The sequence below is a fragment of the Gorilla gorilla genome, chromosome 9 (assembly GCF_029281585.2).
Source record: "Gorilla gorilla gorilla isolate KB3781 chromosome 9, NHGRI_mGorGor1-v2.1_pri, whole genome shotgun sequence".
Taxonomy (NCBI): domain Eukaryota; kingdom Metazoa; phylum Chordata; class Mammalia; order Primates; family Hominidae; genus Gorilla; species Gorilla gorilla.
Window position 1 is genome coordinate 25,147,742 of NC_073233.2, and position 23,728 is coordinate 25,171,469.

The window sequence follows — 23,728 nt, forward strand, 5'->3', positions numbered from 1 at the left end:
GTTGAGATTGTCAGGCAGCAACAGACAACCAAAACAGATGCTGAGATCTGAAATGAAGAAATGAGCTTCAGTGGAAGGATGAGTTTTTTTTTTTTTTCAGATATAAAGAATTCCTGAGAGCTGGGGTGATTTGTCCCTGAGCCAGACCAAAGAGAAAGGTAATGGCATCTGTCACTGCATATGTTAGGAGTACGATGGATGCCCATTTGTCTAAAAGGGCACTGGCATCAACCTTTGAAGATGCGGGGGACTGGACCAGATGCATTCCTTCTTTCAGTTGCAAAGACTCTCTTTAAGTGTCATCACACATCCAGGCAACTCCCTAGAATATGAGAACTGTTTCTATCCTGGTGAAGGAAAACGGAGGATCATTCTCCCCACCAACCCTGGCCCCTTAACCATGCAAGCAGAAAACACTCCTGCCTGTGGCTGTGCTGGTTCCGTGAGGTCTCAGACCTGTGGTGGGGAGTCAAGAAAGCACCACCAGATATACTACCCCACTCCGCTGCTGTAGAACTGGCCTGGACCTGACGCCCGAGCCCCGGGCACAGGAACACAAAGAAAAAAAAACACAAAGGAAAAAAAGGTATTTTTTCTGTTCACATTCCATATCCTGGAACAATCATCACCATCACTATTAGCTATCATTTATAGAGCACTGTGTAATAAGCACTTTATGTCCATGAACTCATTTAATCCTCACAAAATCTCTGTGAAGATGTCATCATATTACTACCCTTATTCTAGAGTGAGGAATTTGGAACTCACAGCAGTTAGATAATTTACCTCAGGTCATGCTGTTGGTCAATAGCAGAGCTGGGATTTGAACCCAGCTGCCTGGCCATAGCACCCCAAGGCCTAGCTAGATGGGCTCCATCCTGGTGTCTGAGAATAGTTAGCCTCTACTATTGCTGACCAGTGGGCACCTGGGATGGTACTTCTTTTCTCAATACAATGGCATCGTTACAGAATACTGCCCAGTTAGTGTTCTTAGCACATCCAAATGGTGTTTCGTTTATACTTTAATTATCCATTCTGAAGACTCAAGTAAAAAACTCATTGTACCATCAATGACAATAAATATCTCTAAATGCATTTAAAGCCTTGAATGAAAACAGAACCATCAATTCAACAAAGAAATAAAAATCAACAGAACCTCTACCACTGAGTGTTGACAGCTACCGGTGACATCTCAGCAGTACTACTACAACCAGGTTCATCTTCTGGAGATTTGTCCATTTGGGCTTCTGCACCTGCCCACAGACCAGCTTAAACCAGTACTAAGCACCACTCTGGGGAGCTTTGTGAAAACAGGGGCTAGCTGATCAGGGATGAGGCCGATTATGAGATAAACCTGCTCCTTAAAATGCTTGACACAGCAGGTTCCTGAAGACATGAATCGAGACCCTATTCATGTTCTAGGTCACTTCTTAGAGGAAGCCTTCCCTGACCCACCAAGATAGGGTTGCAAAATGGCTGTACCCTTCCATGGCACCCTAAACTCTTTAGGAGCAGGGACCATGTCTGTCTTGCTTGTCACTGTATCACCAGTGCCTGGCAAGCATGGAGCATGGAGTAGGTGCTCAATAAAATTGAGTGGATAAAAGAATCAGGCTGCCTTTTCAACTGCCCTTGTTGGCTACTGGTCCAAGACCTCATCTGTGGCATGGTAGGAAGGCTATGAAAGCTATGACTTGTTCCTTCCTGCTGGTCAGAGATAGGTGCTGCAGGATTAGGGCGACAAAGCTTTCCTTGATTCAGGCCTCCAGCTCCTTTACTTTAAAAAGTGGCACTCGGGATGGGCAGTGGCCTCTTGCTGAGACCTAGACCTTGTCCTTGGCCCGAAGGAAGGGTCCACTTAATACCCACAATGATACAGAGCAGAGTGCCTAGGGCTGGGTTGGGGACAGGTTGCAAGACATCAGGATCTAAGGTGGAGAGTAGGTCTCAGAATCACCAGCCCAAGAGGCCAGTCGTTCCTACCAAAAGTGCAAAGGCCTACTCAGGCCTTCAGCATACTCATGACCTTGCATAAAGCCAGCTAATCATGACACACTGAAATCTCAGGTTGGTAGGGATTGTCATGGCTCCAGCCAGCTGCCCGCAGGAAGGCTCCAGGAGTACTTTGTTCCCAAGAGCAGCGTTGTCCTTAGACCTGGGCCCTGTGCCCCGTCTCTTCTGTCCATGGCACTCCCCATGAGCAGAGAAGTCCATAGGGCTCAGGAGATATACTCAACTAGAGTCTGTTAGCAGCTGGTGTCCATGTTCCCCTTTCCAGGATACACTCTAACTACTAGGACTTCAGGATTTCCTGCCCAAATGGCTTGAAGCCTGCATGGGTCTCTTGCTCAGGTACATCCCTGTGAGGGTAGACACTGTCTCCTGCTTACGCATCTTCAGGTTTGAGGGGTGGCCAAGGAGTAGCTATTAGGGTGGAGTGTGGACCAAGCTTGAACATACAGACTGGCCTGCCCACATGCATGCACGCAAGCAATGGCCCTTGCAGTGCAGGACTGAGCAGGGGTGGTATACTGCGAGGGTCTTTATTGGCAGTCTGACCTTGGTCCCTGCAGGCCTGCCCATGAGTCTGCATGATGATGCTGCTGACAGCAACACCTGGTGATGTTGCTCTATTCCACGTGCTGGCCCCCACTGGCACCTACTGTTGCTTTATCTACCTCCTCCTTCTACCTTGTACCTCCGCGGCAGCTGCTGGGAGCTAGGACTATGCTGGGCTAGGCCTGTACTGGTGCTCGTTGGGGGAAGGAGTGGAGTCCCCAGCATTAGCAGTGCCGCCTGGTGTCTTGCAAATGTGAACACCTACACATAGAAGAAGAGATTGTGAGTTTGAATGTACCGAAGTGTTTGGGTGACTGTGAGCAAATGAAGTGAGCAAGAAAGGAAGACTGAAAGAGAAGAGGAGGGTGACCACATGAAAAAGGGTGTGTGCATGAGGGAGAAGAAAAATACATGTGTGCGCATGTGCACAGGGGTGGGGAAGGCAGTGGGGTAGACACTCAGTGCCCCCACAGTACCGGGGAGCTGGGCATGACTGAGAGCCTGAGAAGAGGACAGAGAATGGAGAGGGAGAAAAGGAGTCTGCCCAGTCATTTTCGAGAGTGTGCGTGAAGAAGGGGTACAGTAGCGGGAGAAAGAGAAAGACACCTAAGGAGGGAACGAGAGAGCAAGCACATCTCCAGGAAGCATGCAGAGTGGAAGCCGCGGGATGGAGGGATGGAGCTGAGAGAGGTGAGTGTGCAAGAGGAAGGCATGCAGGTGTGTGAGCCTGGAGGTGTGCGTCCGCCCCTGCAGGGCTGTGTGAGACAGAGGCAGGCCACGTGCCCGGGTGACTGTGCGTGGGAACATGCATGTGCATCGGGGAGCATGTGGCTGTGACAAGTGAGCACAAACACGAGTGTGCGAGAGCACATGTGGGGGGTGTCCCAGGGGCTGTGAGGCAGCATGCCTGGCCCTGGGGCATTGGGGGGAGCTCCCAGGGGGTGTTGGTGATGCTGAGGACGTTTCCACCAAAAAGCTCTGATGGGACTGTATGACCTGCCCTGTGTTGGCTCAGATCTGGGTGATCGTGGTGGCTCGGAGTGTTGGCCATGTTGCCCCCATCCGAAGGTGGGTGTGGGAACGAATGAGCCACCAGGCATGGCTGGCCCTCACTCTGCCTCACCTCTGGGTAAGACAGAGAGTGGAAAGAGTACTTGAGGGCTGGATTTTTATACCATCATTATGCAATTGCCTGCAGTGCTCATGGGCTCCTTCTAAAGGCCTAACACTCCAACTCTCTTGGCCTACAAACTCCCATTTCCTTTTATGTCCAAGTTGCAGTACAGGTCAGTGTCCTTGACAAACATCTGTGGAAGTCTACTCTACACCAGGCTCTGGTGTACAGGAGATTTCCACAAATTCAATGTGAATTTACCCTATTCACAATGCCAAACCATTCCCCAGTTCTTTCCCATCCCCCTCTTCATGGCTTTAATTGTCTTCATAGCACTTACTACTATTAACCATACTATGTGGCATGACTTACTTATTTTATTTGTTGTCTATTTTTCCTTAATAGCAAATGTCTGTACAGCATTTGCTATATGCCAGGCACTGTTCTAAGCTTTCTGTTAATTCACTGAATCCTCTAACAACTCTGCACAGCAGTGAATATTGTTCTTGCTATATTGTGAACGGGAGGTCCAGAAAGATTCAGTAGCTTGTCCATGATCATCTACTGGTAAGTGGTGGGGCCAAGCTGAGGTCCAGAGTCCCTGTTCTTGACTAGCACATAATACTGTCCTGGGAGGGTGGGAATTTTTTCAGTTTGGATTTCTGTTCAATCTCTAGTGCTTACAACAGTGCCCAGCACATGTAGGTGCTCAATCAGTAGTGACAGAATGAAGAAATGAGTGAATACACGCTGGACATGGAGGATGCAGAGATGAAATAGAGAGGTCCTTGCCTTCAGAGAGCTCATGACCCCATGGAGGAGGCAAATAATTACTGCAATCCCCTATCAGGATAGCATCGTGGGAGTCTAGAGGGTCACACAACTTGCTTGGCCTCTGCAAGCAGTACTTCCCAGAGGAAGGACACAGATAGGGACAGGCACAGTGACATTGTCTACCTCCTCCAAACTCCTATCTGGAACAAACACACCTAAACTCTTTCTGCCTCAGTCCACAGGGTGCCAGAAGGTGACAGTGGCTCCATGGGGACAACAGAGGCAGAACAAGGTAGCGGTGACGACACGGGCTACTGAGAGAGACTGCCTGGAGTGAATCTTCCCTCTACCAGCTAAGTGACCTTGGACAGACTGCCTAAGCTCCCTGGGCCTTGGTCCTCTCATCTGTAAGAAGGGGTAGCAAATGACACTGATTTCCTAGGATATTACATGACCAAAACTCTTCTATTCTACACTGGTTGCTGGCTTTTGGGGAGAAATGGGAGAGAACATTGGGATTTAACCTACTATGCTTATTACTGCAGCCTCTCTGCTGTGGCTTCATCCCATTTTGCAGAAGCAGCTCAGAGCTGAAACTGTCCATGAACTTTCCTTAGGGAAGGGCCTATGTCTGTTTTATTTACCGCTATATATCTAGCACCTAGTACCTGAGACCTAGTAGGTGCTCAATAAGTACTTGAGTGAATGACTGAGTGGTTACATTTATTTATTCCCCCAGGACCCTTGTGAGGATAAATATTCATATTGCTATTGTTTCTATTCACAGATGAGGGACTGGAGCTCCAGCAAGGTTAAGTGACTTGTGCATAAACACACAGCCTGAAGCAGAACAGGCGGACTCAAACGCCAAATCCCATGCTCTTTCTTCCTCCACACCGTGCTACTCTCTGGACTCCTATTCATCCTGTCCTATTTTCTGCAGATTTCTTCTAGTCAGTGGGGCCATCCCTGATTGTAGAGTCATCTCTGAATTCTATGACTCATATCTGAATCACAGAACTGTTTAATAGTTGAAGGGGACTTCTGATGTCATCTGGACCTCCCACCCATTGTGGAAATTTCCTCTCCATTGTCTATCTATCTAGTACTTGAATGCCTCCTGTGACGGAACACTCATTTCTTCCTCTGGAATTATCGAGTTCTATGACTGGACCACTTTTAGAGTCAGAGACTTCTGCGTCTATGGGCCAACAGGCCTGTTTTTAATTTCAATGCCTTGGGCTTACGTCATCCTAAGATACGCAGAATAGATCTGCTGCCCCTTCCACAAGACAGCCATTCAGATATTCAGGAAGTTCTCACATCTTTTCAGAGAATTCTCTTCTAGACAGATGGTTCCATCTTAGACCATCTCAACAGGCTGTCCCAAGTGTTTTGAGCAATGGCACCCCCTACTGGTTAAGGTATGAACTGCACCAAAGGGCTTCCTCAGGAGCTGGGGCACTGAGTGTGGTGTGAATAAAATACCACTTATTTTGAAGAGTCATCGCTTTAGACTCTTACCTGGTTGTTTCCAATGTCTATCTTAAAGAGTATCACGTGAAGACTCCATTCTAAGGTTCCTTGCCAATCATGAGGTCTCTGACAAGCTACAGGTTTGGAATTTCAACGTTAGAGTTCAAAAGACTTGTCTTTTTTTTTTTTTGGAGACGGAGTCTTACTCTGTCGCCCAGGCTGGAGTGCAGTGGCGCGATCTCGGCTCACTGCAAGCTCTGCCTTCTGGGTTCACGCCATTCTCCTGCCTCAGCCTCCCAAGTAGCTGGGACTACAGGCGCCCGCCACCACGCCTGGCTAATTTTTTGTATTTTTAGTAGAGACAGAGTTTCACCATGTTAGCCAGGATGGTCTCGATCTCCTGACCTCGTGATCTGCCCGCCTTGGCCTCCCAAAGTGCTGGGATTACAGGCATGAGCCACCGCGCCTGGCTGAAAAGACTTGTCTTCTAACAAAATGTTCAGAAGGAGAGATATGAAAATATATGCTATGTTACAGGATTATGGCGATTTTTCTTTTTTTATTTGTATTTATTTTCTAATATTTTGACAGTTAACCTTTTGTTATAAGGACGAAAAGAACAATAAAAACTTATAAAAAAATGTAAAACTCTCCCCCCACCCCTTCTTTTTCTTCCTTCTGAGGCTGTTTATCATGGCGTGGGTCATGGGGCTACAACTGGGACAAGCTGCCACCCTGTGGGCAAGAGTGCCTTGGTAATATCTCCATGGTGGCTGCAATGGCTTGGCTCCCTGCAACTGTGGTCAACTGGACTCAAGCAGCACAGTTTCACCCTCAAGCCGGGCTTCTCAACAGGGAGGTCAGGTAGTTCTCCACATCCCCCACCCCATCCTTGGCTCATGCTGCCTTCAGGTTTTGTTTCCTACCCTTACCTCTTGAAGTCAGCCCAGCACTGAATGGTCAGTGGTCATTCCCTAGGAGCCCTGTACTCCTCAGCTCTTCGTCCTTCTTTTCACTTCCTAGCACACCCTCAATTGCCTGCTCTTCCCTCCATGTGAGCCTAGAGCAGCTCCAAATGATAACAGGTCAGAAGGCATCAGGGATTAGAAAAACAAGTCCCCATTTAAACGAAGAGCTATGGAGCAGCTGCATGGATATTCTCGTGCAAATTCACAGCTAGCTAGGCTTTACTCCAGCCCCAGCTTCAGCCGGGGCATTCTCTCTCCACTCTGAGGTCTGGGAGGACCTGGGTGCTGAGAAGACTCACCCGGTAGCCTCTCACTGCAGCACATGTCCAGGGCCCCTCCCTCGGAGTCATCAGCAGCGTGGTTCTCTCTCTCACTCCTGCAGCAGGATGGAAAAGGTAAGAAGATGCTGTTGAGCCAGAATCAAGACAAAAACCCTGAGCAAAGATAAGAAGGCTCCTTCTCTTGTATTCTGTATCCCTTTGAATAACCCCACCCCATCAAAGGGACCTGAGGAAAATACCAGCCTATTGAGGGGTCAAGCTGCAGAGGCAGGAGCAGAATTTTGCAGGTGTCTTCCTTGTGGAATCAGTGGCAGCAGTATCATCACAACCATCATCATCATCATCACCATCATCATCACCATCATCATCATCTCTACCACAGTAGGAGGATTTACTATATGCAAGCACTTTGCAAACTTTATCACATTAAATCCTCACCATGACTTCATGAATGAGGGATCATTAAACAGGCTCAGAGAGGTTAAGTAACTTGCCCAAGGTCACACAGCTCAATAGAATAGAGATGAGTTTGAAATTATGGCTTAGGACTCCAGGCTCATGCTCTCGCTGTTGTGCCATTCTGTCTCCTAGTTCCAGTGGTTTTGAACCATGGGTGGACAAGAAGAGGGCTCTGAGTAACCCACAATCCTGTGTCCAGCACTCCAAGATATGCATGTCCCCTCCAGGCAGTGAAAAGTGGTATGCAGAACTCTTCTCCAGAATAGCTAGAAAAAGTAGTTACATACATGTTTCGTATAGTCTAAATGTTTCCTTCCTGAAATCAGAGAACCTTCTTTCTAGCCTATTAGGGCACCTTATAGGAGAGTATGGGGGTCTAGTTTTTCTCCTTTACCTGGTAAGCTGGAAAAATGTTGCTGGAGATCAGCTAGACCCCATGAAGCGTCTTGAGATTAGACATATCTTGAGGGCAACCACTTGACTCACAGGGGGTCCCCTACCCTGGGAATGGCCTGAAATGCAGCATGGGCTCCAGTGGCCTTGTCTGCCTTTCATGTCTCTGACCCTTGGCAGTAGCTGATGACTGATCCAAGGCTGGACACACAAACCAGGCTGGGTCAATCAGATCCTCTCCCTTGCACATTGAAAATGCATTCTGATGCATTTTGCTGGTGCTGAATCATGGTAGCCACAGTGCCCTGGAGAGAAGACCTGCTGCTGAGGGCCTGAGAGCTGCCTTGTTCCCATCTGTACTGAGTCTTGGACAATATGCCCATCAAGACCATAAGATGGCTGTGGATCCTTCCAATAAATCCCCACATTTTAGCTTACGCCAGTGGGATGTGATTTCTGAAACTGGCAACCAAAAGAACCTTTGACATAGCCTTGCTAGCATACTTTCAGGAATTCCAGAGGCTCAGCTGCTTCTCTGCCCCCAAGTCCTGCTATCCTGCTTCTTGGACTGGCCCTAGGGCCAGTTTCAGGCCCAATTCCAGATTTTAAATAATTAAGGGCAGAGAAGTCAGGTTCAGCGTGGCCCTTCTCTCTCTGATATCTTCTTTTTCAACTGGCATTATATCATTTTATTTTTTTCCTCAACCCAATTGCCAGGGTCTCTGAGAATCACAAGTCCTAGAGCCCAGCACTCCTGCAGAGAGGAGGTCACTTCCTTCAAGGTAACTTTAAGTGCATTCTTTAAATGTCTCTGGAGTCCCTCCACATTTCTCCCTCCCCATCTTGGTCCCAGCCACCATCCTCTCTTGCCTAGATTGCTGTGGCAATATTTTAACTGGTTGCTGGCATCCACTCAGGCTGGCCTCCAAAACATTCTCCACATGGCTCCAGTGCTTATGGCATAGAAAATCTGTGCAGTTTACAAACTGCACAACTGGATGTGGAAGTCCCCTCTGCCCCAGGCAATGGAAAGTGGCATGGTGAACGCTTCTCCAGAAGAGAGGAGCTAGAATCAATTCCTCAAAACTCAACGTTTACCACATAACCTTTCTTGAAAAAATATTTTCATGGCATCCTTATTGTACTTAGAACAAAGAAAAATCCTTTGGCATAGTTCATAGATGTTGGGTGGTCTGGTCCCCGTTGATCCCTCCAGGCTTACCCCAAGTCCCTCCCCCTCTTGACCTCTGCACTCCAGCCACACTGGGAAGGCTCTTTCCTCACAGCGCCTTCCACATGCTTTTCTCTCACACGGTATGCACTTGACACAGTTAGAAATGTCACTGTAATATATGCCATTATTCAACATCTGTCTCCATCATTAGACTGCGGCTTTCATGAAGGCAGGGCCCACTATTTCTGTTTTATTTACCACTGTATCTTCAAAGCCTCGCACAGTGCCTGGTTCGTAGTAGGATGTTCAATAAACAAACACTTATGGAATAAGTAAATGTTGACCTGACGTTCTTGAGAAAACATTAGGAATCTCAAACACAGCCATCATCTGAGCTGCTTTGTGGACGGGTCTTTGCTAAGTAGCTGGGAGCTCTCCTCCACAGCTGTTGTCCACAGAAGTCAGAGAATCACAGATCTGGAAGGCCTCTCGTTTTACAGAGGAGAAACTGAGGCAGAGGATGGGGTCTGACTTGCCCCACATTTTATAGTGAGTTGGTGGTGGCTACAGGGATTGTGTTTGAGAGCACCCACCCCCAACCTTCCAATCCTAAACTTGTTCTTTCCTTACCCTAACGAGCACCTAGCTGGATGGCAGCCCATGAGGGCTGACCCCTGGCTGGGTACAGAAAGGCACAGTATCCAGATACCTCTGGAAGGGGACCCATGTGTGACTCACACCTGCTTTCACACCTTAAGCCTCTCAGGCCCCAAGCTGTGTTCAGAATAGCTCAGTGCTTCATGTGTGCAGTGGACTCTATAAATAAGCTTCCTAGAAAATGACTAATTTCATAACCAGAAAAGCAGAACGAGTAGCACCTCTTGACTGCAAAGGAAAATGGAGCAAGAGCCTCTGCTGCTCTTCCCTGTAGTCGAAGGACTCCAGGCAACCCCAGCCACAGCCTGCGTGTCTAGACTGTCCAGAGGAGGGTTTAATTAGCTTTCCAAAGAAAATACATGGCCCATTCAGGCTGGATGGGGAACCCAGTCTCTGGGCGCTGCCTTCCTCCCTCCCCACCAAGAGCAGAAATAGCTGCTTTTATTGGATTGCTAAGGCTCCTGCTCTCTCCTTCCCCACTTCTATCAGCCAGGCAACAGGAACAGAACACTGGCCTGTGACAACAGCAGCCACTTGCTGGGCTGCCCCCACCACTGCTTCCCTTATAACCAGAGACCACCAGGGATGAAGGGACTTGGAAATCACCCAGCCTGCCCCCACTTCACTGATGGAGGATGTCCCGGAGTGAAAGTAGCTTCCCAAAGCCATCGTCGCATTCAACAGGCGTGTGCTGAGCACCTCCTGTGAGCAAGGCCTGGAGCTGCCCTAGGAATACAGTGATGAATAATCCAGGCCCCTCCTTGCAGGCTCCCAGTCTTCTCAGGGAGACAGACATGCAGACACGACTGTACCCTGATGCCTGCTTTAATTGATGTATACATGTGACCACCCTGGGGAAGGCTCTGCTCATTTGTGGGAGGGGCAAGGGGAAGAGGAAGTCTTCTCCAAGGGGGAGACAGGAGCTGGTTTTAATTTTTTTTTAATTAATTAATTAATTAATTTTTGAGACGGAGTCTCACTCTGTTGCCCAGGCTGGAGTGCAGAGGCACTATCTCAGCTCACTGCAACCTCCACCTCCCCGGTTCAAGTGATTCTCCTGCCTCAGCCTCCCAGTAGCTGGGATTACAGGCGCCTGCCACTATGCCCAGCTAATTTTTGTATTTTTAGTAGAGACGAGGTTTCACCATATTAGTCAGGCTGGTCTCTAACTCCTGACTTCAGGTGATCCTGCTTGCCTCAGCCTCCCAAAGTACTGGGATTACAGGCGTGAGCCACCGCGCCCGGCCAGGGACTGGTTTTTAAAATATGTTTTTAGGTGAATGAGGGGTTGGGAAAAGGATTTCTTGGGTAGAGCAAATAGAAAGAGCAAGGCATGGAGGCCCAAGATGTGTGGAACATCTGGTGCAATCAGAAGTAGGCTGGTCAGTGGGATGGAGCAGCAGATGGGGGCTAGGCCTCAGCAGAGGCACGTGGGCAAGAAGCAGCCTAGAAGACAGGAATCCTGCCTCCTGGGGTGGCGGGGGAAGCCCTCTTCCACTTGATCATGTGGCTTCCCTGTGGCTTCCCTGCACTGAGAGTGATGTGGCTCTCTCACACCTGGTCTGGCTGGGTAGGTCTGTAACAGGAAGTGGGGGAGCAGCAGCTTACGTTTAAGGAATGGACTTTAGACCCAGCTGGTAGCGTCCGATCTGGTCTGAAACTACTCTTTTTACTGTGCTAAAATTCCCATAGCATAAAATTCAACATTTTGACCATTTTAAAGGGTACAATTCAGTGGCATTTAATACATTCATAATGTTGTGCAACCATCATAATGATCTGCTTCCAGAATATTTTTGTCACCCCAAAAGGAAATCCTGTACTCATTAAGGAGTCACTCCCTGTCCTCCTCCCCACAGCCCCTGGCAACGGCTTATTAGCTTTCTGTCTCTATGGGTTTGCCTATTCTGGATATTTCATATAAATGGAATCATAAAATATGTAGCCTTTTGTGCTTTTGTGTTTGGCTTCTTGCACTTAGCAAGTCCGTAGCATACATCAGTACTTCATTCCTTTTCATGGATTCCTTTTCAAGGCTGAATAATATTCTACTGTAGGACAGACGATGTTTTATTTATCTACTCATCAGTTGAACATTTGGGTTGTTTCTACCTTTTGGCTATTTGTGAGTAGTGCTCCTGTGAACCAAACTGCTCTGTTTCCACTCTCCTCCCATCACGCTTGTGGTTTTGGGCAATCCTTTCTGCGCTCTGGGTCTGAGGCCTCACTTATGAAAATATGGTGGTCAGACTCTAAGCCTGTTGTAACTTGAACGTCATCACCTTCCTCTGCTCGTTCGTATGTGTGAAGGTAATGTGCTGTGCAGCTACGCCACCAGTGCTGGGTGCTGGAGATCCAGCCTAGACCGCCCACCCCATCTTCTAGAAGTTCACGGCCAGTGCAGAAGATACAGAACAGATGCTGCCGTGGGCTGGGTGAAGTGTTCTAACAAAGGCACCGCCCCTCTGCCTGGGGGGTAGAGTGGGGGATGGGGGGTGCTATTAGGAGACATCCTGGAGTCTCCTAACATGAAGTCCCAGCTTTGCCCAGGACTTATGCAGAGAAAGAGCTGGCTGGTTTGCTGAGCCAATCAGGGAGCCTGAGCCTGCTTCCAAGGTCGGTGAGGAGCAAGGGGGAACTGGGATGCTGAAGCCAGGATTCCTGGGTGTGAGGCTGAGCCAAGCCCAGGCAGACATGCCCTCTATCCTGGGCTTTGTGCTCCTGGTACCCCGTAAATACCCCTCACTGTCAACGTGGAGCTCCTACCACTCTCTTAAAGCTCCAACCCCACCTGACATCTCTATTCGCTGAATCAAACCTGTCCATTCCTCCCTTCGAGCCTTGTTTGTGCTGTTCCCTCAGCCTGGAAGATCCTTTTCCCCTTTTGTCAAATCTTACTCATTCTCCAAGGTGCGACTCAGGCGGTGCGTCTTCCACGGAGCACTCCCTGATCTCTCAGGAAGAACTGCGTCCTCCCACTTCTGGGCTCCCCCACACACCTGGTTCATATGTCCCTTTGTCTCTTACTTTGTTCTGCTGCTATAGTTAGCTGTGTATGCACCTGCCTCTCCCACCAGCTTCCGACTTTGGAGCATCCTCACCCCCTCAACCACCTCTGCATCCCAGGTGGTTAGCACAGGGCCTGAGCCTGTTGATGTACACCTTAAAGGCCAAATGCAGGGTAGTGGCAGGGTCTCAGCGTTGGTAGCTTTAGGGGCTCTAGGAAGGCAGACTCTAGCTAGGAGCATCCCAATTAAAGAAGATGGCCAAACCATAGCCAGGAAGAGGCCCATAATGCCATCCAGATTTTCATCAGCATGTTCAGCAGGCAGGGGCAGAGGGCATGCTGGTTTCATGGAAAAGGAATGATCAGGCTGAACACCTCATGAGAATGAGTCATGTGTCCCAGAGCATCCAGATGGAGAAGGCTTGGCCTCCTCAGTGGGCGGGTTGCAGGGGGATGGCGTAAACGCTCACTCACCTGGCTCCCTCATAATTCATTCCCAAGGTGTCTGGATGGGGAAGGGTGCCATCTTCCAGGGCAGGAAGCTTTCTCAGCAAAAAGCAAGCTGGTGATATAAATGAAGGAGAGAGGGCAGCTTCAGATCATCCAGCTGGGAAAACGGGGCAAAGAGAGATTAAGTGACTAGTCTCAGGTCACACAGTGTGCCAACAATTTGTTTTCAGGTAGTTAAAATCCTGATTTCCTTTTGGGAGTCACCTTTCTCCTCCCCTGGTGCCCTGCTTGCCTCTTGCTACACAGACAGCCCAGAATCAGAACTCAGTATTTATATCATACCCCAAAGCCTTCTAATAAATATCTTTTCTGCCTAAGTTACTCAGAGTCCTCTTCTGTTGCTGGCAACCACAGAACCCAGACTGATGCGTGCAGCAAACTCGTGGAATGAATAGGCTCTGAGCCCAGGACTCCCAATGCTTAGTTCACTGCTATTTCCGTCCTGCCAAGCTGCCTACCCTCCTTGCCCAGCTGTCCACTGTCCAGCCATCTGTCCTCACGTCTGAGCAGACTGCAAACTTGAGTGTTCTGGATCCCAAACACAGGGTCTGAGTGTTCTCTGCTTGGGATGTGCCCAGACAAATGACTTCCCTTCCATCCCTGCTCTTCTCTGAGTGGGAGAAGTAGGTGCGGGCATGGCAGGGACCCCAGGGAAGGGAAGATGAAAAGTGCAGGGTAGGCCCAGCCTGCTGAGGGGCTCGAGCAACAGTTGTCCATTTTTCATTTGAGTCTGATTCAGGGATTGGACCATTCATTTGTTCAACCCGTTTACTAAACACCTGCTATGTTCAGGCTACGTGTGGGACCCTGGGAATACAATGAACGACAAGCATCTCATGGGGGATGTAGGTAAGAAGAAAAGGCAATGGTGACACAGGTGACCCGTGTGCGGGGAGACGAGCAGGGTGCCCTGGGAGTGCCAGCCAGACCCCTAAGGAGGCAGAGGACTCAGGAGATGTTTGGTACCCAGGAAGGGCCATCTCTGGTGAGATGTGAAAGAGGAGTGGGGGTGAGAGGCCGTGGGATGAGACAGGAGGGGGTGGGGTGCTCCAGGTAGAAGGAGGGCATGTGGACGGGCCTGGAATTGACACAAAGCAGAACACATTCAAAGACTAGAAAGAAATGTAGTCTAAAAGGGGAGTGTGGAAAGGGGGTGTGGTGTGGGATGGGACCATCCACTGAACCGCTCACTTGGAATTTTTTCCTTTTCCCTCCCCTTCTTTCCAGAGAGGTAAGACAGACCTATACTCCCTTGGGAGAGGCGGCTTGGCTGCAGGACCAAAGACCAAGTTCCTGGAGGAGCTATCCTTGCAGTCTTTGTTTTGTAAAAGCTGGAGCACCTGGGGGTAGGTGTCTCTTGGTCAGGCAGGTGGGGGTGTGAGGAAGGGGAGGGGGTCTCCAGGTCTGGGAAGGTGACAGAGCCCATCAATTCCATGACTGGTGCCTGGTGTGTGGGTGGGTGGCACTGAGTGCATAGAGTGGGCTGGATCTCAGCCTCCAGGGCTTCCGCTGCACCCCACACGGCGTCCTCCCGACAGAAGGCACAGAGTCTGCAGACCCAGAAGGGCTCTTCAGTGGGGCTGGGGTATCTCAGCTATAATCAGTGTGGTTTCCTTGAAACATCCCTGGCATGGGAGTCACAGCAGTGGGTCAGAGTCACTCCAGTGATGGCTGGGATTGAATTTCCTACCAGATAGGGATGATGGGGAGCTCTGAGTCTGGGCTAATTTCATTTAAGGAGCATAATGAGAGATTTCTTCCATACCTGATATTAAGGATTAAAAAAATCAACCAGTTCTAAGAATAGATTCTTGGCTTGGGAGGCAGGAGACCAGCTAAAATGTGGGTGTGTCAATCAGGTAAGAGATGGGGCATCCTAGCCTGGGACTGCAGCTGGGGACTGCCCCCTTGCTGCACCACCTGCTCCAGTCACTCTGATTTCAGACCGTAACTGCCTCCTCATCACCCCTGTGACCATGAAGGACATCCTTCCCTTCACCCCTTTGCTTAGGCTGTCTCTCTTGCCTGGAAGGCCATCACCTCTTTGCACCCCTCCTTAAAATCAAATTCAGACTTTAAGCTCCAGCTTAATCTTGAATTGCTCTAGGAAGCCTTCCCTGGGGATAGGTCTTCACTCTGCTCTAGTCAAACTGTGTGGCTCTAGGAAAGTGTCTTTATCACTCTGAGCCTTAAATTTTTCTCATATGTCTAACACAGATGACAATACCTTCCACACAGGATGGCGGTGAAGATCACCAGTGAATGAGAAAGGTGAATGTTGACTATCATGGTGACTGGTGAACAGCAGGTGCTCAGGATCTGTGCAAACAACCAACAAAGGCACAGCAGAGAAATGAGGGTGGTGGTGGTGGGGAAGCAGGTGTAGACAATGTATAAACTCCCAGGAAAGGGCAAAGGGCTCTGAACAATGCCAAGTTGTCTGGGGCAGCCTTTGGACAAGAGAGGCATCCCAGGACCATGTGCCCTCCCTCGCTGACAACAGAAAGGCGTTGCTGGGCCTGCAGGTGTCTGTGGTCTGGTCCAAAGGTCCAGTATGAACTGAATTTACCAGCTTCCCCCTGTACTCTGAGGAGGAGGGGGCTGGAGGGGGCTTGAGGAGCCCTCGTCCTGCCAAATTCCTAGATTGGGTGGGATGGGAGCAGGAAAAACACACACAGATTCTTTGCTGGCTTTGGCCACCCTGCTGGGACCAAAGTAGCAGGGGCTAGCTGCATAGGCAGCATTGAGAGAGACCAGGGGCTCATGACTGAAGCCAACACCTTCTGTCCTAAATACATCTTTGGGGTGGAGGGTCAGAAATTCACAGTGATTCAGCTCAGACTCTGTGGACCCTCCCAGCCTCTTCTCAGGGCCACTTTGGCTTTCTTTTAAAATCTACACTTTTAAAATTTCATGGTCAGGTTGGTGAGGATGGAAGCGAACAGGAGGAGGTGATCTGAGAGAGAAAGGAAGCAGGAAAAAGGGCAGAAGCAATCTTAGGGCCACCTGTTCAGTAACATCTTAGCTCCCGACCGAAGAGGATAACAATGACAGTATCTTCACAACAGAAAGGGCAGCTGTCACTACTGCACCTGGACCACACAGGCCAGGAACTGCTCCAGGGCCTTGCATGTGTTAGCAAATTCAGTCCTCACAGCGGCCCCTGGAGGAACGTACTAACATTCCCTGCATTTTCTAAAGGAGGAAATGGAAATTCAGAGAAGTAAAGTGACCTGCCTAAGGCCACACAGCTAGTTATCACAGAACTTCCCCCATTGCCCACATTCCTAACCTCTCTTTCACTTTTTAGCTTTCGGTAAGAAAAAATATTCCGCAAATACAATAGGAAGAGACTGCATATCATGGCAGTTGCTTTCTATATGTTCTTTTAAAAAATCCTCACCATAAATCTACGTGAGTAGCATGTGATGATCACCATTTTTACAGATGAGAAAACTAAGGCTCAGGGGGTGAAGCGACCCAAGCGAACGAGTGAAGGAGCAAGAGGGAGATCCCTGTGCCTGTGTCCCTGCTTGGGCTCACTGCTGTTCTCCCCAGAAGAACGACTGGAAGTCCTGCGCGGGACCACGGCCTCGGGTTTCTCCACTTGAAGCAACAGCCCAGGAAGCAGGCCTTGGGAGGCTAGCTTGCACGGGGAGTTTGGAAGGCTGGCTTGGGTGGGGAGCCTGTGATGGTGGCAGCTGTGTTCCATCAGTGCCATGACGAATACACTCACTGGCCCAGGGCCCAGAAGCCATGCCATGGGCTCTAGTCCCAGGCTACTGTGTGACCTTGGGCTAGTCATTTCCCTTATCTGAATCTCAGTAGCTCCAAATGAAAACCAAAGGGCCTGAATGAGATGACCTCTAAGGGCCTTTCCTTAGAGGTCAGGCTTCAATTCTGGGCCTGTCAGGTTTAACGAGGCAGAGGGTGGAACGGCAGTGAACCAGCAGAGGGCGCTCACAGCATCAGGGAAACAGGCCTTGGTCCATGGAGCCCAACCTGCAAGCATGTCCGGCCTGAGCCAATTATTAAGAGAGTCCAGGTTCAGCTGTGATTTGATGCTGTGGATGGTCCTACCTGATTATAAATGGTGCGGCGGTCAGGGACCCAAAAGATACAAAGGCAGGATTTTGGAGTTCAAAGGTTACCTGGTCTGATCCTCTGTTCTCCAAGACTCTGAAAACATTGCATTCTGCTCCCTCTCCCTGCACCTGCCCCCAGGTATGCAGTTTAATTTACCGGGAGAAAACAGGCAATCACAAATGCAAAGGTGTGATCACACTTCTTGTGGGCGTCTTCTGGTATTTCCGTTCAGTTACATGCTTGCTCCTACCTATAATGCTTTAGGATGCACTTTTTCCTCCACTGGAAAGCCCCCTTTTCCCTTCTCTGCTTGGAAAATTCTTATTTGCCTTTTAAGACTCTGTTCAAATGTCACCTCCTCAACAGAACCCTCCCCAACTCCCTTAGGAAGAACTGGGTACTCCGTCTTCTGTTCTTACCCCTCCATACGGTCATTATCTGTTGATGCCAGTCTCCCAGCCTCACACAGAGCTACCTGGACATAAACCTGTGGTCTATGATTACCACAGCTTCCTTTTATTGCAGGCTTATTGTGTGCTGGATGTCGTGCCAAGCACTGCACATGTATGACATCATTCGCTTCTCACTAGAACCGTATGAGGTAAAAAGTCATCCTCCACCTACACGTGGAGATTGGGACTTGGAGAGACTAAGTCACCTGCTCAAGGTCATATAGTTGGTATGTGGCAGAACCAGGCTTCAAACTCAGTTTATCTCAACCCCAGGCTTTATTTAAATCACTAGGTTTACAGCATCTGATATGGACTTTTCTGTTTCCCATGTCCAATACTGTATCTGGCCCCAGGCAAATGTTAAAAAAAAAAGTGAAAAGTGGGGTAATGTTTGAGCATTTACAAATGGCTCATTAAAAACACCATAAAGGGCCAGGCACGGTGGCTCATGCCTGTAATCCCAGCACTTTGGGAGGCCGAGGTGGGCAGATCACCTGATGTCAGAAGTTTGAGACCAGCCTGACTAACATGGTGAAACCCCGTCTCTACTAAAAATACAAAATTAGCCGGGCGTGGTGGAGGGTGCCTGTAATCCCAGCTACTTGGGAGGCTGAGGCAGGAGAATCACTTGAACCAGAGAGGCGGAAGTTGCAGTGAGCCAAGATTGCACCACAGCACTCCAGCCTGGGCGACAGAATGAGATTCCATCTCAAAAACAAACAAACAAACAACACCATAAAAGTAGTAAACACATAGGCTTTGGCTCTGGACTCCCCAAGTATGAATCAAGGCTCCCCCACTGGCTGCCTGATCTTGGGCAAGACTTTGACTTCTCTGTGCCTCAGTTTCTTCATCTGTGAAGCAAGGATAAGTGTGTCTACACTTCAGAGGGTTATAATAGAGATTAAATGAATGTTGATCTTCACACAAAGTTTTTACATGAGATGCATGAAAAATGTGTAGAACAGGGCCAGGAAGCTCCTAAAAATGTTAATTGTCATCATCTCGTGTTTCAGGCTTTGCCTGTTTCCCAGTTAATATAACTTTTCTCTTCCCATGGATAAGGTCCATGAAGGCTCTGGGATGAATCTTGCGGAGTGCTGGTAAACCGGTTCTTAACTTTCTCTTTACTGGACCTGAACTGCTGTATCACTGGGAGCAAGATGAAGTAAACGAGAATATTATGCAGGAATTAAAAAAAGAATAATGTAGGCCAGGCATGGTGGCTCACACCTGTAATTCCAGCATTTTAGGAGGCCGAGGCAAGAGGATCGCTTGGGGCCATGAGTTCGAGACCAGCCTGGGCAACACAGTGAGATCTCATCTCACCAAAAAATAATATGTGAGCGGGGCATGGTGGTACACAACTGTAGTCCCAGCTACTCAGCACGCTGAGGCAGGAGGATCGCCTGAGCCCAAGACTTCAAGGTTGCAGTGAGCTATGATCGCACCACTGCATTTCAGCCCAGCTGACAGGGCGAGACCCTGTCAGAAAAAGAAAGGAAGGAAGGAAGGAATGAAGAAAGAAAGAAAGAAAGAAAGAAAGGAAGGAAGGAAGGAAGGAAGGAAAGAAGGAAGGAAGGAAGGAAGGGCAGGCCCTGATTTGTGCCCTCTGCCAATTTTCATGGTGTAAATGCTCCCACCGTGGCTAATTTCAAGCTATGATTGTGAAGAGTCATGCTGCCAGTCTTAGCACAGGTCCAGAGTTTTGCTCAATCTGTGCCTCAGTTTCTTCATCTTTAAAATAGAGCAGCAGTAGGACCTAACTCAAAATACTGTTGTGAGGAGTAAACCTGAAGCTCTTAGACGAGCACATGGCACGTTGTATGCTCTGTGTTAGCCAATATTACTGTTAAGAGTTTCAACTCAGTCTCACTGTTGCTTATCTGGCTTGGACACTGACCCAACCCCAGCAACTGGCCTTCTGCTCTGATGGGCAGAGTCTCTGCCTTCTAGGATTAGGCCTTGTCCACTCTTGCAGCTCTCCCTTCTCCCTCTGTGACACAGTTTGGGTATTTGTCCCCACCCAAATCTCATGTTGAATTGTAATCCCCAGTGTTGGAGGTGGGGCCTGGTGGGTCACGGAGGCGGATCCTGCATGGTTTGTGCCGTCCTGACGAGAGTTCTCACAAGATTTGATCTTTTAAAAGCATGTGGCACCTCCCTCAACTCACTCTCTTGTTCCTGCTTTCGCTGTGTGATGTGCCTGTACCCTCTTTGCCTTCTGATTGTCAGCTTCCTGAGGCCTCCCTAGAAGCCAAGCAGACACCAGTGCCCTGCTTCCTGTACAGCCTGGCCATGTGCCAATTAAACCTCTTTTCTTTATAAATTACTCAGTCTCTTGCATTGCTATAATGAAACTGCTATATTTCTTTATAGCAATGCAAGAACAGTCTGATACACCCCGGAACTAGAATTCTGGCCTAGCCTGTGTTGGTTACACACTCACCCTGATCACACATTATTTCATGCCTCTGGTTTCATCTCTAGACTTCCCTCATGCTGCCCTGGGCCTGGGCTGCCCGTGCAGCTGTCCCTTGCTCCGGATGGTCCATGATGATCCCTTCTGGCATCTGCTCTGCTCCTCATTGCTTACAAGGCTCCTTCTCATGGGGCTGGGATATACTTACAGAGGGGAAAGCTGAAGTTCAGAGCTCAGTTTGCTCCCACCTGCAACTAGAGGGGCCCCTAGCTCCTGCCACACCCTGCGGTGAGCTCCAGCTTCTCATCAGGACCCCTACCCCCAGCCTGATTTAACCCTTCTGTGCTCAGGCCTGGCTCACGTCATGGCAACCTGGGAAGATCTCGGCATCTTCAGGTTTGGTGGAAGAGTCTGAGTCAGAAGCAGGGCCTGGAGGGGAAGACACAGCGAGGCTGGGTTTGGAAACATTAGCTGGATTTGAGGCTCTTTTGCAAGGAAAAAAAAAAAATAGAGTGTAAACTAGGAAAAAATCCCAGGTGGGACCAAGAGTCAAGGTTGAAAGGAGCCTGACCTCTTGAATTCAAATTTAATAAATAGCAGCTGCAGACCTACCATATGCTACATGCTTCTCAGTACCTTATTTCATTAGCTCTTTGAGACAACCCCATGAAAACATCATTATCTCACTCTGCAGGAGCTATAGGCACTTAAGAGAGGTTAGGGACTGACATGAGAGCAGGTACGTGGTCCTGGGCCAAGGATGGCTGATTCTCTCCTTTCCCTGTGCCAGTGGACAGCTGGAAACCTGGGCCCAGGGCAGGCTGTCAACAGAGGTCCTCAGTCACGGGCTGAATTCCTCAAAGCATGACAGACTGACCATTCTGAGGTCACATATTGTAAGGCAACCCTGGTCCTCCGGGAAAAGGATGAATTCAGAGGCAGAGAGACCTGGCTAAAATGCTGTGCTCTGCCACTTTCTCCACAAGGGGCCTTGGGTCGGTGTCCTAACCTCTCTGAGTCTCAATTTCCTCCCACTTAACATGGCAGCGATGAGAGCTGCAGGGTTGTGATGAAGCCTGGGAAGCGAGGGCTGTACATAGGGAGAGCTTGGCAGTCCTGGGCAGGCCTCCTTCTCCATATTCCTGCTGACCTGGCTCGAAGCTTCACTTCCTGTCTCCCTCCAAGTCAACCTCACACAGGAGACACTCCTGCTCTTTGTACCAGGCAGTGCCATCAGCTACAAAGGTCTGCTTCCTATTTCCTCAGGCTCTGTCAGGTGTTCCTGGAGCTAATGAGAACAATGCAGGTGACAGCAGCTGGAGGATGAGAGGGGTCTTCCCAGCAGAACCTCCTCTGCCCTCTGGAGAGCTCCAGGCTGTTTCCAGGTCCCCAAGTCAAACCCAGAGCCCTAGGAAAGCGCGGGTAAAAGAACTGGAAACTCCACTTCACAGGATGTCCCAAATCCTCCTCTGCCATGACATCCGCCTGCCTCAGCCATGCTCCCTCCTGCTTTTCTGCCTTAGTCTCTCAGCTCCTAGAGCAGCCCCTAGCTCCTGCCACACCCTGCTGTGGGCTCCAGCTTCTCATCAGGGCCCCTGCCCCCGCCTAATTTAACCCTTCTGCACTCAGGCCTGGCCAGGAAAGGCCTTCCTGCTCCTCCTCTTTGTGCTGTGGTTTCCTGCCCTTCCAAGGCCCACCTCAGCCCAGGTCTCTTCCAGGAAACCTCCCTAGTGAGTCTAGAGTGTGTTGACCTCTCCTCTGGCTCAATCCTTCCCCCAGCATTTTTTGTGACTTGGAAACTGGTAATGAGCCACACCCTGTCCCGGGCTGCACCCTGGCTCTCTTGTCCGTAACTTTGGCTTCTGTAAACTTCCCAGGCTGAGAAGGGGCAAGGGATAAAACCCCCTCTTTATCCCCCACGACAGAAAGCCCAGTGCAGAGGAGAAAAAAACATGGAAGGCAGGTCCAGCTCTTTCCTTTACACTCAGATTTGGAAGGAAGATGGGAAGGAAAGACCAAGTGGGAGAAAAAGAAGAAAGACATGAGTGGAAAGGAGTGAAGGAGGAGGGAAGGGCTGCTGCATGACACTCAGTACCAGGATCGTAAGAGGACAGATCAGGCCCATGATCCAGGTGGCCTTGAATCATGCGTTAGGGTTCTTACACTCTGATTATGCAACTCCTAGGCTTGACACAGAGACCTCTTTGAAAACCTTTGGAACTCACCTCCTCCAGGCAGCCTTCCGAGATTGACTCTGATCTTTGCCGCACACCCGCCACCCCCCCGCCGCCGCCGCCCCCCTTGACTCCCTGAGCTGCGCTACTTTGCACTCATCCATGCCACTTCCCATGATGCTAGGTCCTCTGGGGAAGGGATGGAGGTCTCTGCCTCACTGGCAGGAAGTCAGTTTACATTTATCATCTGTAGCCAGAGATCAGACTGTCTTTTTTTGACCACTTTTTTTTTTTTTTGAGATGGAGTCTTCCTCTGTCACCCAGGCTGGAGTGCAGTGGCGTGATCTAGGCTCACTGCAGCCTCCGCCTCCCGGGTTTAATCAATTCTCCTGCCTCAGCCTCCCAAGTAGCTGGGACTACAGGTGCCTGCCACCATGCCTGGCTAGTTTTTGTATTTTTAGTAGAGATGGGGTTTCACCATATTGGCTAGGGTGGTGTCAAACTCCTGACTTCAAGTGATCCACCCGCCTCGGCCTTGTGCTGGGATTACAGGCATGAGCCACCGTGCCCAGCCCCACCTTTATTAGCTCCAGAGGGTGGTTCAGAATACATTTTGCATTTTAAACCCAGTTTGTCTCTAAGATAATCTTACTATAATCTTATATCAATTTCTTTAATATCAGGCTCTGTACTGAGCCTTGGGGGACACACAGATAACTAAGAGCCAGTCCCTGCCCTCCACCCAGCATTCAGCCTAGTGAGTTGAGTGAGAAATGCATTAAAGGCCCACTGAGGCTGTCTTATGGGAGCACTCAGGAAGGCACAAAAATAGAGTCTGGGAAGCTGCACAGAAGAGACCCGAAGGACAAGCAGAAGTTCACCAGATTCAGGGAGGACATTCCAGGCAGGGAACACTGCAGGGCAAAGGCCTGGAGAGGTGAAAGCACAAGGTATGCCAGGCAGACGAGGCACCTCAGTGTAGCCACAGAGTAGACGTAAGAGGGACTCTTGTCACATGGCAGAGGGCTTCATGGATCAGCCTAAGACAAACTAACTTTGACTCACAGGCCATTTTTTTTCAGGGGGACAGAGGCAGGTATTGCCATGCTAGTTGGCATTTAGAAATCTGTGTGTGTATTGGGGGTTAGTGGGGAAAACGTGACAACATGGATGGATCTCAAAAACTATGTCTTTTTTTTTTTTTGGAGATGGAGTCTCGTTC

The 23,728-nt window shown here is 49.5% G+C and overlaps 1 protein-coding gene across 3 annotated transcripts in view; it reads right to left on the reverse strand.

Annotated features, from left to right (window-relative positions):
- PTPN5 (protein tyrosine phosphatase non-receptor type 5) overlaps positions 1 to 23,728 on the reverse strand; it is a 63,103-nt gene that overhangs the window by 29,739 nt on the left and 9,636 nt on the right. Inside the window, exons 2-4 of one of the 3 annotated variants that reach the window (XM_019037276.4) lie at positions 15,600 to 15,691; positions 13,337 to 13,469; positions 7,191 to 7,267 (exon numbers count right to left, since the gene is read on the reverse strand). In XM_019037276.4, the coding sequence (XP_018892821.3) occupies positions 7,191 to 7,267; positions 13,337 to 13,356 (97 nt within the window). In that variant the 5' untranslated portion in view covers positions 13,357 to 13,469; positions 15,600 to 15,691. The remainder of the gene's footprint in view (positions 1 to 7,190; positions 7,268 to 13,336; positions 13,470 to 15,599; positions 15,692 to 23,728) is intronic. The other 2 variants (XM_004050804.4, XM_004050806.5) reach the window with 2 other exon arrangements.